At 41.6% G+C, this 27903-nt stretch overlaps 1 protein-coding gene across 1 annotated transcript in view; it reads left to right on the top strand.

The window, feature by feature from the left end:
- The window catches only part of BMERB1 (bMERB domain containing 1), a 136493-nt gene that overhangs the window by 78180 nt on the left and 30410 nt on the right, over positions 1 to 27903 (top strand). The window contains exon 2 of the mRNA XM_043979356.1: positions 4608 to 4731. Coding sequence (XP_043835291.1) covers positions 4608 to 4731 — 124 coding nt within the window. The remainder of the gene's footprint in view (positions 1 to 4607; positions 4732 to 27903) is intronic.

Below are 27903 nucleotides of genomic sequence, written 5' to 3'. Positions count from 1 at the left end.
CCATTTGAGAATTGAGATCAGGGACATTTTTTGTCTTTTTCCAGCACCAAGTACAGTGTCTGATACATAATAGGTACTTAATAAATACTTATTGATTAGTTGATTGACTAATTTCCAATTGTACCCTTCCTCAGATTTAATGATTCTTACTCTTATTGTCCTTACTAAGCTCCCAGGGCTTAGCACAGTGCCTGGTGCATAGTAGGCGATTAATAAATGTGTTTTGACTTCTTTTGCCTTGCCTTTATTCCTTCCCATCTAGCTTGTATGTTCCTTATAACTAGAGATGGTATTTTCTGTTTTCTTTGTATTTCTTCCACAGTGGCAGGCATACAGTAGGATCTTAATAAATGTTTGTTGAATTGAAGTGATACTAACAGGTAGATAAGCCTTTCAGAGAAAGTACAGAGATAGCTTCTCAGGGGACTTTCCTCAGTGGCTCTAACTGTAGTAGAATAGTCTGAGGCACTTGTCCTTTCTTTATGTACCAGCGAGTCAATGACCCAAGGCCATTTTTGAGTGATGTGAACAGACTTCAGGCCCAATCTTTTGCTCTATTCAGAAATTTCCCTTTTTTTTTTTTCTGGGCAATGAGGGTTAAGTGACTTGCCCAGAGTCACACAGCTAGTAGGTGTCAAGTGTCTAAGGCCGAATTTGAACTCAGGTCCCCCTGAATCCAGGGTCAGTGCTTTATCCACTGCGCCATCTAGCTGCCCCCTTCTATTCAGAAATTTGAAGAAACTTTCCAGTCCTGTCCCAAGTCCCTCCACTCTGAGATAGTCTCAGTCCTGATTTTTAGACAAACTCTCTCAGCCTGGTAACAATTCATAGTGAGCCACTCACCTCAGGAATTCTCAGACATCATCTGAGGAGGCTGATAAGGAAGAATGTACTTCCTGAATGTGACCCATTAGGCTAGGGAGATGGGCTCCATTGTCTCTTTCCCCCAGAAATGACTCAGCTTCTGGAAATACGTGGACAACTTCCAAAAGACTGAGATTAGAGACTATAGAGATGATGCTCTGGTATCTTTATGTAGGTACAGGCCTTATAGAGTTTCTTTGGTGGAACATCAAAGCAACTTGCCTTTGATTTAGGTTCTTGAGCTCCTAGTCTGCCTTTACCAACAAGAGATATGTTTTCAGAAATATTTTTTCTTTCTTTCAGCACTTAGCGGGTTTTAATTGCTTATAGAGAAGCTCCTTTGACTTTCAAGCTTTAAGGGAAAAGAACACACAAAAGCAGGTGAAATAAGGTAGAGGGAAAGATGAATTGATAGGAAGTGATGTTGATAAGAAAGGAGTTTCAGAGTTCTGGACTGTGTAGGTAGCATGGTCATGGCTAAGATGATAGAGATAAGGATTGCAACTGGGATTCCTTTGAAATAAGAAACTTCCAGGTGAAACTTCCAACTTCTACTAGTGCAAGCTGTCACTTTCTATGCAATTTACAGTGTCAGAGAGTTCCCTAGAGCACTAAGAGGTTGGTTAAGTGAGTTGCTCAGTGCCCCACAATCACCTTGTGTTAGAAACAGGACTTGAACCTAGGTCTGCCTAGCACCAAGGCCAGCTCACCACTTTGCCAAACTGCCTCTACCCTTTATATATGTAATTCTTGAGCTCTAGACTATTATACCCTTTCACTAGGAGCAAAGAAGTACCTTTCCTCAAGATTCCTCATCAGAGTCAGCCCAGTCCCCATTCTCAAATCTCAGCCAAGTTTTCATTTCAACAAATGAAGTCAGGCAATGCCATCTTTACCTTCCCCCTGGGGGGTTGAGGTAGAGTTCCAACCCACAAGGACTGATTAATTATCCTTATTCCACACCCCACTTCCAGGGTATGGTGCCATTTACCGCATCTGTACCACTGAAATGAATGATATAAAATGAAGAAAAAAGGGAAAGATTGTGTTAGTGCATTGCTAGCTCTAAGCGTTGGCTGGTATATTGCAGGATTGATCATTTGGGCAAAGTTTGAAGCTTTGGACAAAGAGAATAAGAACCAAAATGTTTTCCATCCAAACTGTGATGGGAAACCAGGTACCATGAGACTTTCTGCTTTGGATCCAAAGATAATCCCACTAAACAATAAATGCTTGAAGCAAAAATGAAATTATCATTTCAATGATGGATCATCAGGACAAAGCATTTTTGATCAATGCTGTGAACAAGTATGGGCAGTCCCTGACTTTAAAAGTCAGTGTTTAGCACAGTGCCTGTGCATTTAATAACCGTTTGTTGGCCAACTAAAAAAGGTTTGAATTATAAATAATCCACTCATACAAAGGGCTACTAATGCCTTTGTGCCCCCCGAGTTCCCCCCAAACCCCATTCCTTTTTCCACACATCCTCCTTACTTCCCATAAAAATCCTTTCTGCCAATGCCTTGAGAACTATAGTGGAAAAAAACCCTGGATCTTTTAGAAAACATTGTACTTGGGAAATGGAGGAAGGAAAGAGCCTGTGAAAAGCAAACAGGCTTTGGGGAGCTGACCCTAGTTTCTCAGGCTGAACTGACTGGACTGCCCAAGAGTATCTTTCTCAACCCTGCTTGAAAATTTTTTTCTTCACTTTGTATTGCTCATAACTCTTCCATCTAAAGATTCTTCTGGGTTAATGAGCACTCCCTTCTAAAAATAGGAATACCTTTGAGAGGATTAAAAGGTTATCAAGAATTCCCTTCTTAGTTTGAATTAATTCTGTGAGATTGCTCTGATCCCAACAACTAGCTGGGCTTTAATGCATTGAATGGAAAGGGAGATTTGATGGGGAAGCCCCAGAAGTGGGTTAGGTCATTTGGGATGGAGTGCATGGAGCACTTTAAGGGAGGGGAAGGAACAGCTTGAGGAGTGTGCTGCAGTGGGGGCTGGTGTCAAAGGACTTGGGGGAAATGGCACCACATGGTAGGTGATAGGATGTGAAATGGAGTTTTAACTAACATTGAATCTAAGTAAATCCATCTTGGTTTTCAGATATTACAGGGCTGTTGTTGTTTGCTAAGGAAGCAAAATGGATAACAATGCCTATCTGTGGAAAAGCTCTCTTGTACTATATAGCCTATTTAAACAGATGTTTCTTAACTGTAGTTAATTGCTTGTACTGTATGTCATCACTACTACTTTAATTGTCTGTATTCTATATCACATATATCTTTGTAAAAACATATGTTTCTGGGGCAGTTAGGTGGCGCAGTGGATAGAGCTCTGGCTCTGGATTCAGGAGGACCTGAGTTCAAATCCAGCCTCAGACACAACACTAACTAGCTGTGTGACCCTGGGCAAGTCACTTAACCCTCATTGCCCTGCAAAAACAAAACAAAACAAAACCAAAACAAAAAACCCCATATGTTTCTTTATTGAATTTTTCTGTACTCCCATATATTCTTGCACCCCCATGTGTTCTTGGTGTAGCCAAGCAGCATGATGCAATTGTTCCTTTTGATTTTGGTTGATCCTCTGTATAAAAGAATCCTCATAGTAAAATCTAATTGAATTTGTACTCAGAGCTCTTTCTGTGCCCATCCCTTTCATTATAAGTTAAAAGAAGAAAGCAAAAAAAAAAAGCGCTTGTTGAAATGACTATTATAGAAATGTTTTACATAATTTTTATATAATTTCACATGTATAACCTATATCTGATTGCTTACTGTTTCAGGGAGGGGTAGGGAAAGGAAGGAGGGAGGGATAGATAGAATTTAGAACTCAAAACTTTAAATACAAATGTTTAAAAAATTTTAAGTGTTTGTTGATTGATTAACATCATCCCTCCATCAGCTGGGGGACTAGCTGTGGTCTTAATTTGTAATGGTTTCTAGTCTGTTTTTGTTTGTTTGTTTTTGTTTTTTGCAGGGCAATGAGGCTTAAGTGACTTGCCCAGGGTCACATAGCTAGTAAGTGTCAAGTGTCTGAGGCTGGATTTGAACTCAGGTCCTTCTGAATCCAAGTCTGGTGCTCTATCCACTGTGCCACCTAGCTGCCCCTGGTTTCTAGTCTTTCAAAGAAATATGTCACCCCTTCATTTCCCATCAGGCTGGTTTTCCTTATCATGCCAACAGAAACTTCTTTATCCTGGAAGATCCCTTCAGCCCTGGAACTCACACCTCAGAAATACCCTTAAGCCCCTGAAGCCCTACCCTCTGATTGGTTGACTCCTCCCAGAACCTCCATTTAAGAGGGCCTAGCCATCTCTTCATTTTCCACTGGATTACACTTTTCCCAACTTCTCCATCTGCCTCCCCCTTTCCTTCCCTCCTTTCAGCTTCCTCTTATGTATTGTCCTCCCCATTAGAATTCTAGGTTCCTTGAAGACATACTAAGTGCTTAATACATGCTTGTTGACTGACCTACTGACCATTTTCAGTTTACGTGGATCCTAGCAAGTAGCTACTATTTTTCCAGGACCTATAAATTAATCAATCAATATTTATTAAGTACCTACTCTGTATCAGGCACTAAATACTGAGCATTCTATAGCAGTCAGGGATTCAGCTAGCTTTTTTCTGAGGTCTTGTGTGTCCATGTTTCCATGGTGCTTTGGGGGTTTGCAAAATGCTATATAATTTGGCGTAACCTGGCTTACATGTCTTGTGTTCCTTTTGTCTGCACAGATCAACTTGACATCATTTCCATGGCTGAGACAACCATGATGCCAGAGGAGATTGAGTTGGAGATGGCAAAAATTCAACGTCTTCGGGAAGTCTTAGTCAGAAGGGAATCAGAACTCAGGTTTATGTAAGTACCAGAATAAGCAGTACAAAGACCCAGCCAATCAGAAATGGTATGAATGATACCACGAGAGATGGAAAGACTGGGAGTGGGGGGGCAGGGCACATATTCATGGGATACTTAGTGGTTTAAATTTCTTTGAAAATGAAGAGGGCCTGATTGGACAGATTGCATGCTCAGCAGTACCTAGGAAGGATGGATGGGCTTTCCAGGGAAATTGCCATTTTTCATTTGGGACCTGGCAGGGTGAAAAGCAAGCTGGCAAAGCCAATCTGGGTCATGCACAGTACTGTTCTCTCCTTAGGATTGCTTTATCCTAGAATAAGTTGAATAGCCTTGTAGGTAAAAGACCAACCACTCCATTTTATTGTCATAGGAAGGGAAAAGAGATATGTCTTTAACTGTGTTCCAAAGGACTAAAAGGAGAACCTTCATGCCTACAAACAAGGGAGATTTGCACTATTTTTTTGGCTTTCTCTGATAGGTTAGAAAAGGGAAAAGTAACTACAGATGAGTCCCTTTGGATTAAGTAGATATATCCACTGTCTGTCTATCTGTCTGTCTATTTATCTGTCTACCTATCTTTCTGTTCCTCTATTTTTCTTGTCTCTCTGCCTGCCTACCTCTTTGTCTTTCTGTCTGTCTCTCTGCTTACCTGCCTGTCTTTCTATCTGTCTATCTTTTGGTCTGTCTTTCTATTTGTCTGCTTTTCTCTCTGCCATTTTACCTGTCTATCCTCTCTCTCTCTCTCCCCCTCCCTCCCTCCCTCTCCCCTTCCTCTCTCTCTCATCATTTATCTCTACCGACCTATCTATCTACATCTATTCAACCTCCTCAAAAGTCCTCTTCTGATGCCATATCATGGAACTCAGGGACTTTGGATTCATGGAGACTATGCCAATGAAACTGAACCTTTGCCAGGTTCTACTCAAGCTGAAGAGGCTTCAAGTCCAGTCCAAGGGATGGACCATGTGCCTGTCACATGAGGACCCATCTATGTCATTCAATTAAGTTCAAGAAACATGTATTAGGCGCCTCTGATGTGCTAAATGTGGAGGGAGTCATTATCACCAGAAAGCTAGCCAGCAGGTCATGAATTTGGTGTGGGGATGAAGGGAGAGAGCAACACCTCTTGAAGATGCTCTAGGAAGACTTGGAGGGATTATAACCTGGGCCAGTGGAAGGAATACTCACATAGACAGAATTACAGTGCCTTGAAGGGTTGAAGTATAGAGATTTCAACCACAGAATTTAGACTTACTGTTTGTACTAAGCCTTTGGAGGCAGGGGCAGCAGAGGATGGCAGTAATAGAAATGCTGACAGCTCCTGCCCAATCAACTCTGTTGTGAATTACCAGAATAAGATTGGCTTATAGCAGCCTACTGCTAAAGAATCAGACTAACACTTTTCAGCCCATGGAGATGTGATGAGTCAGATGAAAGCTTCATAGATATAGATGTTCTCTGGTTCCAAGCATGGTCCTCTAAGAATTAACTCAGTGACATGAGAGAGTCTCACATGCCTCCTGCTCCCTGCCTGACCTTAGAATTATTCTCCCAGAGATCCCCTTCCTCCAGCCTACTGGTTCTTCCTCTTTGCTGGCTTTGGTCTTTCTTCTCCATCATCTTTTTTTTTTGGGGGGGGGAGCAATGAGGGTTAAGTGACTTACCCAGGGTCACACAGCTAGTAAGTGTCAAGTGTCTGAAGCCAAATTTGAACTTGGGTCCTCCTGAATCCAGGACTGGTGCTTTATCCACTGTGCCACCTAGGTGCCCCCCTCCATCATCTTTTTGTTTGTTTGTTTCTTTTTTGAATTTTAGACTTATTTTCCAAATTACATGTAAAAGCGAATTTTGACATCATTTAAAAAAAAAAAACTTTGTGTTCCAACTTCTCTTCCTACCTCCCCTCCTTCCATCATCTTTTAATAAAGGTGACTAGGTGGCTTATAAGGGACATTAAAGACATTCGTAGATCCCTTATTGTCTTTGCTTCTCTTTCACCTGGATTTAGGGTAAACAGGATAAGTTGGGTCACCAGAAGCTAAAGTATCACTGACAGGGATTTCTAGTGGTGTTTTGGCACTTTGTCCAGTGCCTTAATGATACCTGTGAAATAGACATCAAAAGGGTCCTGCCCCAGCAGGCCCACCATGCCTTGGGTTTGGGACCTCTCTGTATCATATCCATACTGGGCACCATCCCTCAGGTCACAGTGATGAGGCTTCTAACCAAGCAATACCAAGCCTGAAATAGTCTCCAAAGACCAAATTCTTACCTCAGCAAATGACAAGTACCTGTTTATAAATATATATTCCTGCAGCCAGTGTGTGGGGGTGCCCACCTAGTTACATATGTTTTCTTCCAAAACCCAGTTCTTTTTGTTTGTTTGTTTGTTTGTTTTGTGTGGGGCAATGGGGGTTAAGTGACTTGCCCAGGGTCACACAGCTAGTAAGTGTCAAGTGCCTGAGATCATATTTGAACTCAGGTCCTCCTGAATCCAGGGCTGGTGCTCTATCCACTGTGCCACCTAGCTGCCTCATATGTTTTCTTAAAACACAAATCTGACGACATCAACTCCCTACTAAAAAATCCTTCTTGGCTCCCTATTGCCTCTAAGATAAAATGTAAAATCCTCAGCCTGGCACTGAAAGCCTTCCCATAACATGGCTCCCCACCTGCCTCTCCCATTCGAATTCATACTAATCTTTTTCACATATTCAACTGATGCAGTCTCAGGACATTCTTTCCTCTTTATTCTGCCCCCCCCCAAATTCCTTTGTATTCCTTTACATTTACTTCTCTGTATACATGTGTCCTTCCAATTGGGCTGTAAGATCTTTAAGGATGGGGATTATTTCATGGTTGATTTTGTCTCCTCATGGCCTAGCCCATATTAGCCACTTAAAGTTTGCTGAATTGAATTGTATGCACAAGTGATTTCGGGTCTGAGTCTTACACGATTGGTTATCATGATAGCTGTGTGTTTTAAGGATTACAAAGTGCTTTACAAATATTATCTCATTCAATCTTCACAGTAGTCCTATTTGGTGGGTGCTATTATTATCCCCGTTTTAGAGATTAAGAAACTGAGGCAGGGGCAGCTAGGTAGCACAGTGGATAAAGCACCGGCCCTGGATTCAGGAGGACCTGAGTTCAAATCTGGCCTCAGACACCTGACACTAGCTGTGTGACCCCAGGCAAGTCACTTTACCCTCATTGCCCCACAAAAATAAAATAAAAATAAAATAAATGTAAAAAAAAAAAGAAACTGAGGCAGATAGAAGTTAAATGATTTGTCCAGTGTCTCCACTGATGAAGTAATTGTTGTGTGTCAGGTCAATTGAGGGACAGCTTCCCAAAGATTCCCTTCTTACAACTTGGCCAGTTAATAAACTTCATCTGGCTGCCCTCAGCAAGGTAATAAACTTCTTAGCAATCTCAATATTTCTCTGTTGCAGGAAATAATGACTAGGAGAGCCCCAGAACTTAGAGCTTTTTTTTTTCTTCCTTCCTCTATGTGCTGTTTCTATTGCCTAGTCCTCTCTCTCTCTCTCTCTCTCTCTCTCTCTCTCTCTCTCTCTCTCTCTCTCGCCAGTGCTACCCGACTACAGGGGAGAACTTTACTGATAAAGTCAATAACTTCAGACTCATTTTCTCACCCTTAATTCCAATGCTGAATCACATCATTAGCTTTTAATAACTCCATTTGCTAGCTCCTGGATGCCTGCCTTTGCTTCTTTGCGTCATATGGCCACTACACATCCTGCCTGTTTATCTTGGTTTCAGATAATTAAATATCTTCATCCATGAAAGGATGAGGAGAGAATTTGTTTTATCTTCATTTTACACCCGTTTGCCAAATTTTAATAAAAGAGGATATAGGACAGTGTCTCATAGCTTGCTTTGGGCAGGAGCAGGTTTTAATCAGCAACAGCCAGAACTCTTGCAATGAAGAAAGCTTCGGGATGAAAAGAAGCTCATTAGAAGCTGGGGAAATTGCTGTGGAGGAAGAGTTCAGATATATTATCTTCCCCTGGATAGTAGCAAAACACATCCCCAGGATCATTAGCTGATGTTCACATACCCTCGAGTTTGGTCAAAAGGTGAGCAAAAAGGCTTGACTTTTCTGTCAGGATCCAGAGCTGTGGGCTGGGGCTAGAGATGTGGGACTGAAGGATTGAGATGAGTCATAGAATAAGCGTGGCAAAGTTGATCAAGCACTGACTTTGGCATCAGGACTGTTGATTGGGACTGTTGTTCCCTCATTTCAGTTGTGTCTGACTCTTCGTGTTCCCCTTTGGGATTTTGTTGGCAGAGAGATACTGGAATGGTTTGTCATTTCCTACTCCAGGTCATTTTACATATGAGGAAACTGAGGCAAATAGGATTAAGTGACTTGCCCAAGCTCACACAGCTAGTAAGTGTCTGAGACTAAATTTGAACTCAGGTCTTCCTGACTCTAAATCTAGTGTTCTATCCACTGTGCCCTCTAGCTGCCAGGATAGGGACTATTTTTATTGGTATAAGGAACAGTCAGATGAAGAAACTCCTTCTACCAAGGTAGGTTGGCACCTTCTATGCAAATTCTAATCTTGGTTACTCTAGAGCACTAACTGGTTAAATGATTTGCCAAGGGTCACAAAGCCAATGTGTGTGAGGCAGGACGTGAATAGCTATTAGGCTTTAAGACCTCAGCAAGTCACTTGTCCTCTCTAAGCATGTTTCCTTATCTATAAAATGGGTATCATAATAGCACCTTACTCACAGGGCTGTTAGGAGGATCAAATGAGAGAAGACATAAAGTGTTTTGCAAACCTTAAAGTGCTATTATTATCAATTATTATTAACCCCTGCATCACTTTGCCCCTCTACATCAGGAATATCTGGATTCAGATCCTTCCTCTTTCTCTCTCTCTTTTTTTTAAAGTGAGGCAATTGGGGTTAAGTGACTTGCCCAGGGTCACACAGCTAGTAAGTGTTAAGTGTCTGAGGCCAGATTTGAACTCAGGTACTCCTGACTCCAGGGCTGGTGCTCTATCCACTGTGCCACCTACCTGCCCCCTTCCTCTTTCTCTTAAAAGCAGTGTCACCACAGGCACACATGAGTGAGAGCAAGGGAAGAAATAAGGATGACTCCAAAGCTGTGAATCTGGGTAACTTGGAGAACAATGGTGCAACTCAGAAGAAATGAGGAGGTTTGGGGGAATGATAAGTTAGGGAAAATATCTAAGTTCCATTTTGGATATGTTGAATTTGAAATGCCTCCAGGTACCCCAGAGGAAAGAGCACTGGCACAAGAGGCAGAGGACATGGATTCAAGTCCTGTCTCTGATGCTTATGACCTGTGTGACCTTGGACAAGTCACATTATCTGCCATTTCCCCATATCTAAAATCAGAGGGGTTAGTCTAGATGACTTCCAACGTCCCTTATTATGTCTGATTTTGTGAATATCCAGTTGGAGATATCCAGCAGCAAGTTGGTAATGTAAAACTGAAACCTCAGGAGAAACGTAAGGGCTGGATACACAGATTTGGGGACTATCTGCATAGAGATGATCATTGAAAGGGCTCAGGGGAGAGCCTTAGAGAATGTACCCATTCTTTTTTTTCTTTCTTTTTTTTTTTTTTAGTGAGGCAATTGGGGTTAAGTGACTTGCCCAGGGTCACACAGCTAGTAAGTGTTAAGTGTCTGAGGCCGGATTTGAACTCAGGTACTCCTGACTCCAGGGCCAGTGCTTCATCTACTGCGCCACCTAGCCGCCCCAAATGTGCCCATTCTTAATGGGGAGGAATGAATGATGATCTACCAAAGGAGACTGGGAGCAAATAATCAGACAGATAATCATCCTCCTTCCCAAGCCACTTTGTATTTAACTGCTTGGCATGTGCTTATATTCATGTACTTCATATTTATGCTGAAAATATATATGTATATGTTGTTTTTCAGTCACTTCAGTCATGTCTGATACTTTGTGAGCCCATTTGGGGTTTTCTTGGCAAAGATACTAGAATGGTTTGCCATTTCCTTTTCCAGCTTATTTTACAGATGAGGAAACTGAGGCCAACAGGGTTAAGTTATTTGCCCATGGTCACACAGCTAGTATGTGTCGAAGACCAGACTTGAACTCAGGAAGATGAGTCTTCTTGACTCCAGGCTCAGCTTTCTATTAACTGCACCACCTAACTGCCCTTATGGGTTGTTGTTTTTTTTTGGGGGGGGTTATGAGGCAATTGGGGTTAAGTGACTTGCCCAGATTCACTAATTGCCCCTATGTATATTCATATACATAATACATATATTCAGCATGAATATAAGCATACGTGAAATGTAATATACACATATTTAACATACACTTGTCTTCACCATTGGAATATAAATTTCTCATGGAAGGATTGTTTAATTCTTTGTACTTATATCTCCAGAGCCTAGCATGTAGTTGGCCCTTAAATGCTTATTGATAGACACATCATGAAAATCCAGAGAGTTTCTGGAAGAAAAGTACAGTCAACAATGTTGAAAGCCAAGTAGGAAGAGGACTGAGAAAAGGTTGTTGATTTTAGCAGTGAAGATATTGTCGATAAGCATGAAGAGAGTCATTTCTGCAAGGTAGTGGGGCTAGAAAGCAGATTACAAAGAGATTAGAAGTGGCAAGTGACTAGTTTTGCAGCAGTGCCGGAGCCCAAAGTCTGCACCCATCAACATGGAGTCATGGAATCTTTGGCTTAGAATTGGACCTTAGAGGAGAGACAGAATAGGGTAGCAGAAAGAATCCTAAATGTGAAGATAAGTGACTTGAGCCAGACATTTATTAGTTATATCACCTTGGTCAATTGACTCCAGAAAACATCAGCTTCCTCATCTATAAAATGGAAATAATAATAATTGTACTGGGCAGCTAGATGGCGCAGTGGCAAAGCACCGGCCCTGGAGTCAGGAGTACCTGAGTTCAAATCTGGCCTCAGACACTTGACACTTACTAGCTGTGTGACCCTGGGCAAGTCACTTAACCCCAATTGCCTCACCAAAATAATAATAATAATAATAATACTTTTCTCAAGGTTGTTATGAGGAAAACACTTTATAAACCTCAAATGCTATAGAAACATGAGCTGCTGTTATGCCAATCCTCTATCCTTGAATGAATCATGTCCTTATTGTGTGGGGGATTAGGGTTTAAGTCAATCAAAATCTTAGAGTGGACTATGTGTGTTGAATTCAATACCTTTTATTTTCAAAAGTCTTAAATGTGTTCATCAGCTAGTATGGAAAGCTGAAGATCAGGAATAAACAATTAATCAGCAAGTATTTATTAAGTGCTCATTGCATGCCAGGAACTATACTAAGGGTCGGAGATACAAAGAAAGTCAATAAGCATTTAAGTGCCTACTATGTGCAAGGCACTCTGCTAAACACAGCAAATACAAAGGCAAAAAACAAATCCCTTCTGCCAAGTAGGTCACAGTCTAATGGAGCAAATATAGTCCCTGCCTTAAGGGAGCTTACATTCTAATGGGTGAAATTTTATATATATATATATATATATATATATATATATATATATACACACACACACACACACACACATACATATATACATATATATATATGTATATATATATATAAATAGATAAGTTACATAAAAACATTTATCAAGTAGATAAAATGTAACCTTAGGGGGCAGCTAGGTGGTACAGTGGATAAAGCACCGGCCCTGGATTCAGGAGGACCTGAGTTCAAATCCGACCTCAGACAACTTGACACTTACTAGCTGTGTGACCCTGGGCAAGTCACTTAACCCACGTTGCCCCACAAAACAAAACAAAACAAAAAAAAGAAACAACCTTAGAGAGGAAACCTCTAGGAACTACTGGGAAAGACCTCCCGCAGAACCATGACCTTTGAGCTGACACTTAAAGGAAGCCAGGGGTCCTAAGAAGCAGCAGAGATGAGGAGGGAAACATTCCAGGCATGGGGGACAGCCAATTCAAGGGCAAGGAGGGGAGATGGAGAGTCATGGGCAAGGAACAGCAATTAGGCAGGTAAGGCTGGATCATAGAATAAATGAAGGGAAATAAGAGTAAGAAGACTAGAAAGATAGAAAGGGAAAAGGTTATAAAGAGCTTTAAATGCCAAACAAGGACTACACATAAAAAATGAAAGCATTAAAACCAAAGGGAAGGCAGGGTCCTGCCTCCCCAGCCATCTCTCTAGGAGGATGCCTGGAAATCTCCCTTCTGTCCCTGTACCTCGGCCAGCTGGAGCCATGCTCATGGGAGCATGCTGGAGTGGGCTGTCATGCCAGTGTGATCCCTGACTAAAAAGCTCAGCCCCCTCCACCTCCAGGGAACCTTTACATTTCTGCATGTTCTTAATTTGCATTTTTCCCCCCTCTAACTAGTTGAAGTCTGGAGAAAAAGCTTCAAGTCAAGGGCAAATTGAAACGTGTACATTTATGTAACTTGACGCATCTTGGCCATGTTCTGCAAGTTTCATTGTCACCTCGGTCACACTGTGGTTTTAAAATAGAACCCCCTAAGCACAGATTCCCTAAGCACAGGTCACTGTCCTCCAGTTGTTGTACACGTCAGGTGGGAGAAGAGCCAGTGCCTAATTGAAGAGGCTTCAGAAGCAATTTGCCATAGCATCTAATTTACAAGGATCTGATGAAGGAGGGAGAGAATAAAGGTAAGAGGAGAGATGGTGAGCTCAGAAAGGAAGGACCCAAGTTAGATTTCTGAAAGGAACAAGCACGATGCTAGATTTCTGAAGGCTTTGTGTAGGGGGTATGTGTGGTACAGCCTAGTTTAGGTTGAAAGTGGGGCTGAGGAGAAAGGGATTTTCTTCCCAAAGACAATGCCTAGCAAGCTTCTGACACCCAAAATGTCCTACCTCCCTCAGAACCAGTATGGGAATTGTCTCTCAGTCAGCAAGCATTTATTAAACCCCATCTGTGTGCCAGGCATTGTGCTAAGCCCTGGGGATACATAAGAAGGCAAAAAACAGCACCTGGCCTCAAGGAGCTCACATCCTAATGGGAGAGACAGCATGTAAATAACTAGGGGGTGATGATGATGAAGAGGAAGAAGAAGAAGAAAAAGAAGATTACTTAACATTTATATAGCACTACATCTGAGACATATAAACAGTAGATGAGGGGGCAGCTAGGTGGTGCAGTAGATTAAGCACCGGCCCTGGATTCGGGAGGACCTGAGTTCAAATCTGGCCTCAGATACTTGACACTTACTAGCTGTGTCCTGGGCAAGTCACTTAACCCTCATTGCCCTACCAAAAAAAAGGTAGTAGTAGATGGAAAATAACCCAAGCATTAACGGCTGGACATAAACAAGGTTGAGTCTAAAAATTTAATGTTTGAAATAGCAGATAACAGGTATAAGGTAACTATTTATTTCCTCCACCACAAAAGAAATGCTTGAAACATAAAAGACTCATAAATGAATATTGATAAATACTTAAAACATGAAACAATAACACATCATTCCTATTCTAGATTCCTGGGGGACTTGTAAGATAGCTAAACAGATTTCTATTTATCTTCAGATGGCTCTGAGTGGCAGTCCATTCAGGACCCATATCTGCTGATTTTTCCAGATGTCCCTGGTTCATTCTCTGAGTGGAAGGCATCTCCTTTGAGAAGGGCGGAGCTGAAGGATGCACCTCCTTCTGGGCAACCAGAACCCAGACCTCTCAATGACCACCCAGGCTAAAAATACCCATCTCAAGATTTCTTTTAAGTCACCTATGCTCTAGGAAAGAAGTCTAAAGCAGATAAGGCAGCTGGAGATTTGAGATCCAGTCTCAAGTTCACCTAGACAAGGACTGTCATGTGCTATGTGCTGGAGATGGGGAAGGTTATTGTCCCCTCCCCGACTCCACTCTCTCCACTATCCCTTGGTAGAAGTCCAGTGGAGAGTTCAAAGAGTCCAGACAGCTTCAAAAAAGAGGAAGCAAAATTGAGAGCAGAAATTTCCTCTTGTCTTCTGAGAGATTGACTGTTCCTGCTTAGTCACTAACTTGGGGCCATTCACAGATGTAGTTGAAATGAGGGTACCCTGAGTTCAAGGAATCTGGAAAATAGGACACTTGATCAATTTTTCCTACCCATTTTAATTCTTTCAAATAGCAGCAAACATCTCTCCAAATAAGTATGGAGTAACCCAAGCATATTCACTAGGGAGGGGGAAAGGAAATTCATGCACAAGACTTTTATGTCCAAAGGAGATTTATTAAAAGACATCCTTTATAGCTAGTTGGAGATGGCAGTAGGATATTGTGGGTCTCAATCTGCATCCAAACTGGGGTGCTATGATAGCTCCGTATTTAGCCCCCCGGTTTTCTTTCTTTCTTTTTCTTTTAGTGAGGCAATTGGGGTTAAGTGACTTGCCCAGGGTCACACAGCTAGTAAGTGTTAAGTGTCTGAGGCCAGATTTGAACTCGGGTCCTCCTGACTCCAGGGCCGGTGCTCTATCCACTGCGCCACCTAGCTGCCCCCCCCCCGTTTTCAATAGGAAAACTACCATCTCTAATATGCATTAGAGATGCATTCTCCTTTTGCAGGGGGGAGGGGGGTGTCCAAAATGGAGCAAGGTATTATCTACTTCCTTTGCTTACAGATCTACACTTTGAGATCTTTGAGTGCACTAATTAGTGAAGGGGAATGAGATGTGATAATAGAATATTCCTTTTTTTCTTTTTTACTCAGGATTAACTAATGAGGGGGTTATAGAAGGTCTTCCCTATAATGCCAGGTGTTATAGAGATACCTGGGCCCAGATGGCCCTATGAAATAATTATGTATTTTAAGAAGGGAAAAATTTCCCAGCTTATTTTAGGGAGAGTAAAAACAAAAAAGAAAAGAACAATTAACACTTATCAAATGCTTGCAAATTATCTGGTAAGTGCCAGGAGAATGATCCTGTAGTTGTTCTCTCAAATGAAGGATCAAGACTTCATAGAGATGCTCATGTTTTTTACCCCCCTGGGGAGCCTATACAGCCAGGTCCCTATTAGTGCAAATGAATCCCCTTGAAGCAGTTGCATTATTTGAATTCGAGCTGCATATTTTCATTAGGCTGGAACCAATTACCATATTTTACATAATTATAACTTCAAATAGTTGGAATTCAAAAACATAGGACCACTTCAGGGGATTCATTATTTGCTCTAATCAGGGGCTAGCTGTAAGTGAAATGCTAACTCAGATTCAAATGAACATCTCACAATTAATTCTAAAAAGAGGATAAAGACTTATAGTTATTTTTAAATGTGTATACATATATCTATCTTCATATCTATCTATCTATCTTTCTGTATTTAGGATTAAGATCCTAAAAAGGAGATACTTTATTACTACAGTTATTTTATAAATGTGTGGTGGATGGTGTGTGTGTGTGTGTGTGTGTGTGTGTGTGTGTGTGTGTGTGTGTGTGTAACAAGAGACAGAGACAGAGACAGAGACAGAGAGAGTCAGATTCTATAGTAAGGAATAAAAAATTTATTGGCATTCCTGAGAGTGAGAAACTTGCAGTTACAAAAATTTTAAGAAGAAAAAACATACCTTCATACACACAATAAAAAAAGGTACTAAAAATGACTGACCAGACAAAAGCATGGCTGAATGCAGTTGATTGAACACTGGATTTAGAATCAGAAGGATGTGACTTGGGTAAAATCCCAGCTCCTACTGTGTGACCTTGGGCAAGTCACTTCATCTCCCTGTGCCTCAGTTTCCTCATCTGTAAAATGAGGGGGTTGGGCTCAGTGACCTCTAAGGTGCCTTCCAGCTCTAAATCTATGATCCTAAGTTAAAATTTTATTGATCCTGCTACTAACCATCTTCCTAACCATCTTTGATACTGCCTTCAGTAATGGGGGACCATGAAGAATTAGTATGTGGCCACACATTTACTTATCAGGGGGCCAGAGAATGAGCCCTAGGTTGGCCCCCATCATCCTAGAACATCAAGCTTTTAGCCCCGAGCCAGAGAATATGCACATTTCAGCTGGTTAAACAAAGCATATGCAAAGGAGCAAGAGTGTTGGAGTAGGAGAGACAATGTAAGGTCTCAAATCAAGTTGGCATTTAAACTGAACCATGAAGGGCACTCTAGGGCAAGTGTTCTTAACCTAAGGTCCATGAACTTATTTTTATAATATCTTGGTCACTGTGTTCCTATATAATTGGTTTCCTTTATAATCCTACGTATTTTATTTTATGCATTTCAAAACATCATTCTGAGAAGGGATCCATAGGCTTCACCAGACTGCCAAAAAAAAGGGCGAAGAATTTCTGCTCCTGGGATGTTTTCAGAAAAACCTGGAAAGACATGAACTGATGCAGAGTGAAGTGAACAGAACCAGGAGAATATTGTACTTGGTAACAGAAACATTTTATGATCAGCTGTGAATGACTTAGCCCTTTTCAGAAATACAATGCTCCAAGACAGTCCCAAAGGGATAGAGTCTGAATGCAGATTGAAGCATACTATTTTCACTTGTGTATGTGCGTGTGTGTGTGTGTGTGTGTGTTGGTCTGTGCTTTCTTTCACAACATAAGTAATATGGAAATATATTTTACATGATTGCCCATCTTTAACCTATATCAAATTACTTACCATTTCGGGGAGAAGAGTAGGGAAGGAGGGAGAGAATCTGGAACTCAAATATTTTTATTTTATTTTATTTTTTTGTGGGGGGCAGTGAAGGTTAAATGACTTGCCCAGGGTCACACAGCTAGTAACTGTCAAGTGTCTGAGGCTAAATTTGAACTCAGGTCCTCCTGAATGCAGGGCCGGTGCTTTATCCACTGTGACACCTAGCTGCCCCCAATTTTTTTTAAAAGAATGTTAAAAATTCGGGAGCAGCTAGGTGGCGTAGTGGATAAAGCACCGGCCCTGGATTCAGGAGGACCTGAGTTCAAATTTGGCCTCAGACACTTGACAGTTACTAGCTGTGTGACCCTGGGCAAGTCACTTAACCCTCATTGCCCCGCAAAAAAAAAAGAAAAGAAAAGAAAAGAAAAAAGAATGTTAAAAATTTTCTGTACATGTAATTGAAAAACATACTATTCAAATTAAAAAAAAAAAAGAATTTCTGCTCCAGGTCTTCCAAGAGGTAGGAAAGAGCCTATTTAAGTGATAAACCTAAGACCTGTCATCTCTGGAGCTGTGGCAGTGAGGAGCACCAAGAGGATCAAAGCTAAGACAAAATGAAAACCCTGGTTATGGGAAATTTCCTGTTGCTTCCTGATTTTGTAAACTTATCAAACCCTGAAATCCTCCAGAGAAGTCTGTGTCTGGGGAGGGGGGAAGGGGCAGGACGACAGCTCAGAAAGAGCATTCTACCCTCTGCCTGTCTCTAGACTTGGCTGCTTTGGTCAGCAGGGACAGTTAAAAGCTCATCTCTATCTAGTTAATGGTTTATATTTTGTGGCAGGCTCTCCCTTGCTAGTGTTTAGTCCATAACCAGCTAATGCTTGGCCGATTGCTGTTTTTGCATTTATTCTTCAGATGAGAATCTTAAGAAACCTAGCTTCTCATGATGTTTCTCTGAGAGAAAGCCCAGGGAGAATTGTGGGAGGAGGAAAGAAAAGTAGAATCAATTTGCCTAACATTCCTAAGATTTTTCTTTGCAAGATCTGTGTCTTTCAGGATAGTCTTAGACATTGACTCAAAATAATATAATGATTCTGATCTTTCTGAAGATTTAATTTGTCTGGGGAGAAATCTTATAGGATTAGAGTCAGAATGGACCTTAGAGGCCAATGGTCCAATACTTAGAGGCCAATGGTCCAATCCCCTCATTTTACAGAAGATGAACAGAGCCCTGGAGAACTCATCAAGTGACTTGTCCAAAGTTTTCAGGTAGTTTATTACAGGAAATAATAATAATAGCCAACATTTATATAGCACTTTAATTTTTGCAAAGCACTTTACATATTTACTCATTTAATCTTTATAACAACCCTATGAGGTAGGTTCTATTATTATCCCCCATTTTACAGATGAGAAAAATGAGACTTAGAGGATTAACATGACTCACTCAGAGTCACTGAGCTAATAAGTGCCTGAGGCAGAGTGAGAATTCAGGTTTTCTTGAATCCAAGTTTTGCACTGCCAACTTGGGAAACCAAGGAACCAAGGAAGAGCAAGAGCAAAAGACAAGGGGGTCCGAGCAAAGGAGACAGCCAGATCCTGCTTGCCAGAGAGAGGGTGCTGGGTGTTGGGTATTATTTCTTCAGTCGTGTCCAACTCATCATGATTCTGTTTGGGCTTTTTTTGGCAAAGATACCAGAGTAGTTTGCCATTTCCTTCTCCAGCTCATCTTACAGATGGGAAAACTGAGGCAAACAGGTTTAAGTGTCTTGCCCGGGGTCACATAGCTAGTCAGGTCTTCCTGACTCCAGGCCCAGCACTAGTTGTCATTATGATCTCAGCCACATCAGAAAGAAGGGGATGGGGGCAGCTAGGTGGCGCAGTGGACAGAGCACCAGCCCTGGATTCAGGAGGACCTGAGTTCAAATCTGGCCTCAGACACTTAACACTTACTAGCTGTGTGACCCTGGGCAAGTCACTTAACCCCAATTGCCCCTGCAAAAATAAATAAATAAATAAATAAATGTTTAAAAAAAAAAAGAAAGAAAGAAGGGGATGTAGGGACCTGCCAGAGCATCTCCTTGGAACTCAGCATACTTAGGATACACTAAAATTTCATTGGTCCTCCTTCTTCCAGATAAGGATGCCAAGCTCCCATCCTTTATATTGGTCTTATTTGGCCAGGCAGAACCATGGATTTTATAGGGAGGGGCAGGAACTCTAGTGGATATATATGATTGGTTTCCCACATTGATACAGAGAGACAGCAAACCTAACCTCTTAATCTCTTGGTGTCTCAAGCAATTTACTAAGAGCCCAAATTGCAGATCAGGGATTTATCTGTACTGACAGAAGGAATTTCTTCATCCATCTAGAGTTTCTTATAAAAGTAAAATCACAGATCCCATCCAAGATGATCTGAGGCAGTTGGAATTCTGGATCAGAGGTCAGTGAATCAGTCAGCAAGCCTTTATTAAGTGCTTAATATGTATCAAGCACGGTGCTAAGTGCTAAGGATAAAAAGAAAGGTGAAAACCATCCCCTGACCTTAAGGAGCATGCATTCTAAAGGTGGGGGACAATATGTAAATAAGTAGGTGCCTATAAGATCTATATAGAGCAGCTGTCTGGCAATTAATTTGAAAGGGAGGGCAGCTAGGTGGTGCAGTCGATAGAGCACCAGCCCTGGATTCAGGAGGACCTGAGTTTAAATCTGACCTCAGACACTTGGCACTTACTAGCTGTGTGACCCTGGGCAAGTCACTTAACCCTCATTGCCCTGCCCCTCCCAAATAAGTAAATAAATAAATAAATAATTTTTTTAAAAATTGAAAGGGGGAAGCATGAGCTGCTGGAGGGGATGGGGGAAAGGCCTGAAGATCACGGGCTTTGAGATGAGTCTTGAAGGAAGCCTGAAAAACTAAGGGTGGAGGTGAGGGACAGAGCCTTCCAGGAATGCAGGCTAGCTATTGGAAAGACAGAGTCAGAGATGGCACATTTTATGGAAAGAGGAGCAAATAGGCTAGTTTCCCTGGATTGTGAAGTACAAAGAGGGAAGTAAAATGGAATAAGACTGGAGAGGTAGGGAGGGGCCAAGACATAAAGGGTTTTTTAATGCCAAACAGAACTTCCAAGTTGATCCTAGTGGCAATAATATAGTCACTGGAGTTCATTAAGCAAGGGAGTGAAACGATCAGACCTTCGTTTTAGAAAAATCACATTGGGCCAACATTAACAAAAATGGAAAATATTGGGTGTTGGAGGGGATGTGGGAAAGCTGGGACGCTAACCCACTGTTGGTGGAATTGTGAAAGGATCCAAAGGGCTATAGAACTGTGCATACACTTTGATCCAGCAATACCCCCGCTAAGTTTATATCCCAAAGACATCTCTGAAAAGAGAAAAAGACCTATTTGTACAAAAATATTTCTAGCAGCTTTTTTTGTGGTGGCTAAGAATTGGAAATCAAAGGAATGCCCATCAATTGGGGAATGGCTAAACATGATGGTGTTGGAATATTATTGTGCTATAAGAAATGACAAGCAGGATGATTTCAGAAAGGCCTAGAAAGACTTGTACGAACTGGTGTATAGTGAAGTGAGCAGAACCAAGAGAACATTGTGCACAGAGACAGCAATGTTGTTTGATGAAGAACTATGAATGACTTAACTATTCTCAGCAATATAATGATCCAAGACATTCCCAAAGAACTTTTTTTTAATTTATTTTTTTTTTGGTGAGGCAATTGGGGTTAAGTGACTTGCCTAGGGTCACACAGCTAGGAATTGTTAAGTGCCTGAGGCCAGATTTGAACTCAGGTCCTCCTGAATCCAGGGCCGGTGCTCTATCCACTGCGCCACCTAGCTGCCCCTTTTCCCAAAGAACTATTGATGAAACATACTACCCACCTCCAAAGAAAGAACTGATATTGATGGAACACAGACTGAAGCATGCTATTTTTCACTTTCTTTCATTTTTTTTCTTTTATTCACATTTTCTTGTACAAAATGACTAATATGGTAATGTTTTATATAATCATACATGTATAACCCATATCTGATTGCTTACCACCTCAGGAAGGGAGAAGGGAAGGGAGGGAAGGAGGAATAAAAATTGGAACTCAAAGCTATAAATAAAAATGTTTATTATGTGGAAAAAAAAAGAAAAAAAGAAAAATCACATTGGCAACTGAATGGAGGATCGATTGCAGAAGAGAAAGATGGGGTAGAGAGACCCTGTTGGAAAGGTATTGCAGGTGAAATGTGAAGAGGAGCTGAACCAAGTTTGTGGTAAGAGAGGAGGGAACATAGAGGAGAAATGTTGGGAAAGTAGAAACTATAAGATTTAGCAACAGATTGTATATGTGAGGGTGCATGAGCATGAGGAGGGGAGAATGACACTGAGGTTATAAGCCTGGCTGAATAGGAGGAGGGTGGTACCCCTGACAGTAATGAACAAGTTTGGAAATAGGAGAATTACATGAGGAAAATAATGAGTTTTACTTTGGATAGGTTGTGTTGGATAAATGTCCAAGGGGCAGTTAGTCCAATGGTCAGAAGATGTGGTTTATATTTCCAAACTCTTCCATCATAGCCTTGTGAGCATAGATAAACCATAATTCTCTCTTTGGACCTTAGTAATTTAAGAATGTGGATAAGAATACCCCTGGACAGATAAAGTTTTCTGAGATTCCTTAATGAAAATTGCTGGAGTGAAGTACAGTAGCAGGGAAAGGGAGATAATAGAATTTGACCTAAATGTCCCATAGGCATCTTTTTTTTTTTTTGTGAGGCAGTTGGGGTTAAGTGACTTGCCCAGGGTCACACAGCTAGTAAGTGCTAAGTGTCTAAGATTGGATTTGAACTCAGGTCCTCCTGAATCCAGGGCGGTGCTCTATCCACTGTGCCACCTAGCTGCCCCTCCCATAGGCATCTTAAACTTTTGACATGTCCAAAACAGAACTTATTCTTTTGTTTGTTTGTTTTTTGGTGAGGCAACTGGGGTTAAGTGACTTGCCCAGAGTCACATAGCTAGTAAGTGTCAAGTATCTGAGGTTGGATTTGAACTCAGGTCCTCCTGAATTCAGGGCTGGTGCTTTATCCACTGTACCACCTAGCCGCCCCCCTTCCCTATCACTATTGAGGGTACCACCATCTCTCAGTCACCCAGTCTTAAAACATCACTGCTGTGCTCTACCCCCCAGATTCATGCCACATGTCCGTACCTAATTATATGTAATCATTCTTTTTAAAGTGACATTCAAAAATTCCTTTCCATATTGATTATAAATAGAGGCTTTTGCCTAACAATAGGCAGTGAAACACCCCAGGTCATTAAAGCATTCAGTCAGTCAGCACAGTCCTTCATCCTTAAAGGACTGGTAATTACAAACTGTCAGGCCAACTCCCCAGTAGACTCATTCAGCTTCTTAGACCAGTTAGAACTAACTAGGAGCTCTTCTCCCTTCTAATCTTGGGAACAATTACAAGTTGGTTTGGTTGAGTTGGGAAGGAGCTCTAACTACACACTGGTAATAAACAGCCTTGAGTTCATTAAGTAAGTGCTCTTGCCTTCCCCTATGTGCTTCCATTCTGTCTGTCTCCTTTTGTTCATACATCTTTTTTTTTTTTTTAAACTATCTTGGGGAGGGAGAGGTCAAAGTTCCTTCCAGCTCACAGCACTGACATATTTAGCCAGAACTGCAGTAAATGAAAGCGACCTGAGAATCCTAGCAATGCTAATCAACCAAAGCTTTTATAGAGTCCCAGAACATTAGAGCTCAAAGGGGCCTCGGAGATCACGTAGTCCAATTCCTTAAAACTGGGATCCTTAGCAACCTATGCTTACCTTTTCAGCATGGGGAAGTAGCAGTGAGTTGGCCAGGGCTGAGGGCCAGTGAGTAATAATAATGATAGTGGGGGCAGCTAGGTGGCGCAGTGGATAGAGCACCGGTCCTGGATCCAGGAGGACCTGAGTTCAAATCTGGGCTCAAACACTTGACACTTACTAGTTGTGTGACCTTGGGCAAGTCACTTAACCCTCATTGCCCAGCCAAAAAACAAAACAAAAACAAAACAAAACAGAAGAGGAATTGAGGCAAACAGGGTTATGTGACTTGCCCAGGGGCACACAGCTAATAGGTATCTGAGGCCAGATTTGAACTCAGGAAGATGAATCTTCCTAATGTCAAACCCAGTGTTCTATCTATTGTGCCCAAGGGAGGCTGGTGACTCAACTGTAATTTAAAACTGCCTGGGTCCCTGAGAAGTTAAATGACCTGCCCGTGGGTTGTCACAGAGCTAGTATGTGTATGAGTCAGTTCCTGAATCCAATTCTTGCTAATTTCATGACCAAGCACTCTGTCAACTACTCTGCCAATATTTCCACAATGAACAAAGTCAGAAGTACCATGGCATAATGGATGGCGTGCTGACCTCAGAGTCAATAAGATGTAGGTTCAAGTGCTGCCTCTTATTTTTATTAGCTGGGTTCCCCTGAGCAAGTTACTTAACCTCTCCATGCTTCAGGCAACCTACTAAGACTCTAAATTAGTAGAGAGAGCTTTTGGAGTAAGAGTTCTTTATACCAATTGCAATCCCAGGGGCAGACCAAAAAATAAAGTGAGATGACAAAAGGAACTTGCGGCTAATTGAAGGAGGGCTCCTAAATTCTCCTTAGAGAGATAACAATGTGGGGCAGCTAAGTGGCACAGTGGATAGAGCCCTGGAGTCAGGAGGACCTGAGTTCAAATCTTACCTCAGACCCTTGACACTTACTAGCTGTGTGACCCTGGGCAAGTCACTTAACCCCAATTGCCTCACCAAAAAAAAAAGAGAGTGAGAGCGAGAGCACAATGAAGCTGACAGAGTTGGTTTCATTGTCTGCCCAAAGGCAACAAGAGAAAGTTGTTTCACAGGGTACTTGGTCATCTCCTCTGCTATACTCACAATGGTGAGTATAAGCCAAGACATTTTTTCAAAAAGGAACTGAGGCACAGAGAAGTAGTGATATAAATGGTGGTAGTAGACAGAGTGATGGACATGGACGGAGGCAGAAAGATGAGTTCAAATCTTGCCTCAGACACTCTAGGGTGACCTCTAGGCAAATCACAAAACCTCTGTCTGTATACTCATCTGTTTCCTCATCTGCAGAATGAGGGGGTTGGATTCAGTGGCCTTTGAAGGCTTCTAGCTCTAAATCTCTGATACAGGGAGCCTTTAAATACCACCTCTGAGCCAGGAAGAGCCTCGTTTAAGGCTGAGGCCACTGGCATAAACAATGCCTTTTCTCTCACCAGACAAGAAATGGCATGGTGACACTTGGATAGAGTCCTGAAGATAAGCTAAAGCTCCCCATCTTCAGTGAGTTTTGATAAGATTAACTCAGCATGTGAAACACCGAGTGACAACAGGACAGCATCTGCAAGCAGGATGATAGCTTCATTCTTTTGGAGAAATCCAGCTCGAAGCCCCTCTGGCCTTCCCATACTCCGTGGATAGCAAGCTGGGGTGATCGCCAGGGGCCAAGCGCCCTGCCGAGCAGCTTCCTGAGCCATTAGCAGTTTCCTTGTTGTTCCTGGAGCTGAGCTCCCCTTTAACAAAGAAATCCACCCGCTGTTCCTTGTCCCCCTTTTTGGAACCATGACATAAACCAGCCAGTGATGGGTAAACACAAAAAGTTTTTTTCGGGGGGAGGTTTCTTCATTTTGCCTGATTTATCAAATGCCTGGATTATTGAAATAGCCTCCTGTGGTTCTCCCAGTTTGTGGTCCCTTCCTTCTGTATGTGCGTCCATTTTCTACACAGCCACCAAAATTATCTTTGTAAGGCACAGGTCTGTCTGGGGCCAGCCCTCTGATGAAGAGGTTGGTGTTCAATGGCTTCCTACGGCCACCGGGATGAAGTACAAATCTTTAGCATTTAAAGCCCTCGACAACCTGGCTCCAATTTACCTTTCCAGACTTATTTCATATCATTCCCCTCCTCTAGCCAGCCAAACTGGACTATTAGCTGTTCTCTAGATTTGATCTTCCATTATTCACCTGGGTATATTTGCACTAGTAAGTAAAACCAGTTCTTTTTTTTTTTTTAAAGCTCAGCAAGGTACCCATTTATTAAACTCGTTGAGAGGGTATTTAGATATAATGGCTCTCTCTCTCTCCTACTATTCCTCCACCAGGGGTTTTGGCTGGGAGTTAGCAACAGGAAGTAAAGAGAGATGCAGCTTTGGCATTTACCCTACCCAGGGATAGAGAAAATGGAGGCCAACAGACAATGTGGCTCCTTGCTGGAGTTGGATGCTGAGTTCACTCACTCTGGGCTATGAGTCCCAATCATTTCATGGGCATTTCTTTGCTCTCACAAGGGAGAGTGGCAGGGTAGAACTGAACAAGGGGGATTTCCAGGGTGGAAAATACAAAAGGTATGGGAAAAAAATTCAGGTGTTATCACTACTCAGAAAAGGCAACTGCAAAAACATCAATAACTCTTGACCTTCTTTCCCACATATATAAAATGTTAATGAGAATAATTTACCTGAGCATGGGGACACACTTGATGAGAGTTTTAGAAGGGAGCAGATAGGTTTTCCAAAGTGATATTTCACAGTAGACCATCTTTAGCATCTTTACACAATTGATCAAAAACAAATACAAGATTGCACTGTGTTTATTGTATGGTCACTTGTGGTCATGTTAAAAAAAAAAACAAAACCAAAAAACCCATTCAGTTCAGTGGAGCAAAAGAGATCTTAATGGCTCTCCTTCACCAAGGTGTCTCCCATGCATATATAAGATTCTTTGAAAGATATTACAACCTGATTTTAGAAAGACATAGAAAGACTTGCACAAAATAATGAGGAGCAAAATGAGCAGAATGAAGAGAAAATTGTATACAATAACAATGTTGTTTTAAGAATGACTTTGAGTGAATAAGTTGTTTTGACTATTATAAATATTCAAATTAACTATAAAATACATATGAAGAGAGATATTATCTGCATCCAGAGAAAGAACTGATAAATAGAAGTATGTATATAATAATTGTATATAGATACCTATTTGTGTCTAATGGTAGTCATCTCTAGGGCAGGTAGGGGGAAGGGAAAAAGAAAAAAAAAGAAATTTACATGATAACTTTATTATATATTTAAAAGTAATAGCAAGTTGTACAAAATAGATTTGTAGTTTCATGTGCAATCATCTTTTTTTTTTAGCAACATTTATTTTATTTTCCAGTTACATGTAAAGGGTAGTTTTCAACATTCATTTTCATAAGATTTAGAGTTCCAAATTTTTCTCCCTCCCTTTCCTCCCCCCTCCACAAGATCGCAACCAGGTTACATATGTACAATCCACAAGTGTTCTTTTTATCAGTTCTTTCTATAGGGGTGCATAGTCAGCTTCCTCATTAGTTCCTTGGGATTGTCTTGGATCATTGCACTGCTGAGAGTAGTTAAGTCATTCACAATTGCTCACTGAACAATATTGCTGTCACTACGCACAATGTCCTCCCAGCTCTGCTCACTTCACTATACATAGATGTTCATTAGTCTTTCCAGGTTTTTCTGGGATCATCCTGTTTGTCATTTCCTGTAGCACAAGACCATTCCACTACACTCATATAGCACAGCTTTTCCCATCATTGCTCAATTGATGGACATTCCCTTGATTCTCAATTCTTAGCCTCCACCAAGAGTTGCTATAAATATTTGTTGTACAATTTTCCCCCCTTTTCTCTTTTTCATGATTACTATTGTTAACTGTTAACCTTCCATCCTATTCCCTTCCCCCTGATATTTATTCTATTATCCATCTTCTTTCATCCTATCACTCTTCAAAAGGGATTTGCTTCTGTCTGCCCCCTCCCCTACTCTGCCCTTCCTTCTTTTGTTCCTCTCTCTTTATCCCCTTCCCCTCCTATTTTCCTGCAGGGTTAGAGAGATTACTCCACCCAATTGAGTGTGTATGTTATTTCCTCCTTGAGCCAATTCTTATGAGATTGAGGTCTTTGAGCCAATTCTGATGAGTGTTAGGCTCATTTACTGCCCAGATTAAATAGATTACTCCACCTAGTTGGGGGTGTGTGTTAGTCCCTCCTTGAGGCAGCTCAGATGAGTTCAAGGTCTTTGAGCCTTTTCTGATGAGCGTAAAATCCATTTACTGCCCTGCTCCTCTTCCATCTCTTCCCCCACTCCATAAGCCTTTTCCTGTTTCTTTCATGTAGGATTTCACCTCTGCCCTTCCCCCTCCCCCAGTGAATTCCCTTCACCCCTCAATTTAACCCTCAAGATGTCGTCACCTAGCTAAGTGACACAGTGGACAAAGCATCACCCCTGGACCCAGGGGGATCCCGGCCAAAACCCAGCCTCAGACACAAGACAGTCACCCACTGTACGACCCCAGCTCCAATTTTTTATGGTTCTCTAGGGTCTTGTATTTGAAAGTCAAATTTGCCATTCAGTTCAGGTCTTTTCATCACAAATATCTGAAAGTCTTCTTTTTCATTAAAGTCCCATTTTTTTTGCTGAAACATTATGCTGAGTTTTGCTGGGTAGGTGATTCTT

Source organism: Dromiciops gliroides, chromosome 1 (genome assembly GCF_019393635.1).
Source record: "Dromiciops gliroides isolate mDroGli1 chromosome 1, mDroGli1.pri, whole genome shotgun sequence".
In the NCBI taxonomy this organism is placed as follows: domain Eukaryota; kingdom Metazoa; phylum Chordata; class Mammalia; order Microbiotheria; family Microbiotheriidae; genus Dromiciops; species Dromiciops gliroides.
The sequence above is the reverse complement of the archived record's forward strand: the minus strand, read 5'-3'. Positions and strand labels throughout refer to the sequence as shown.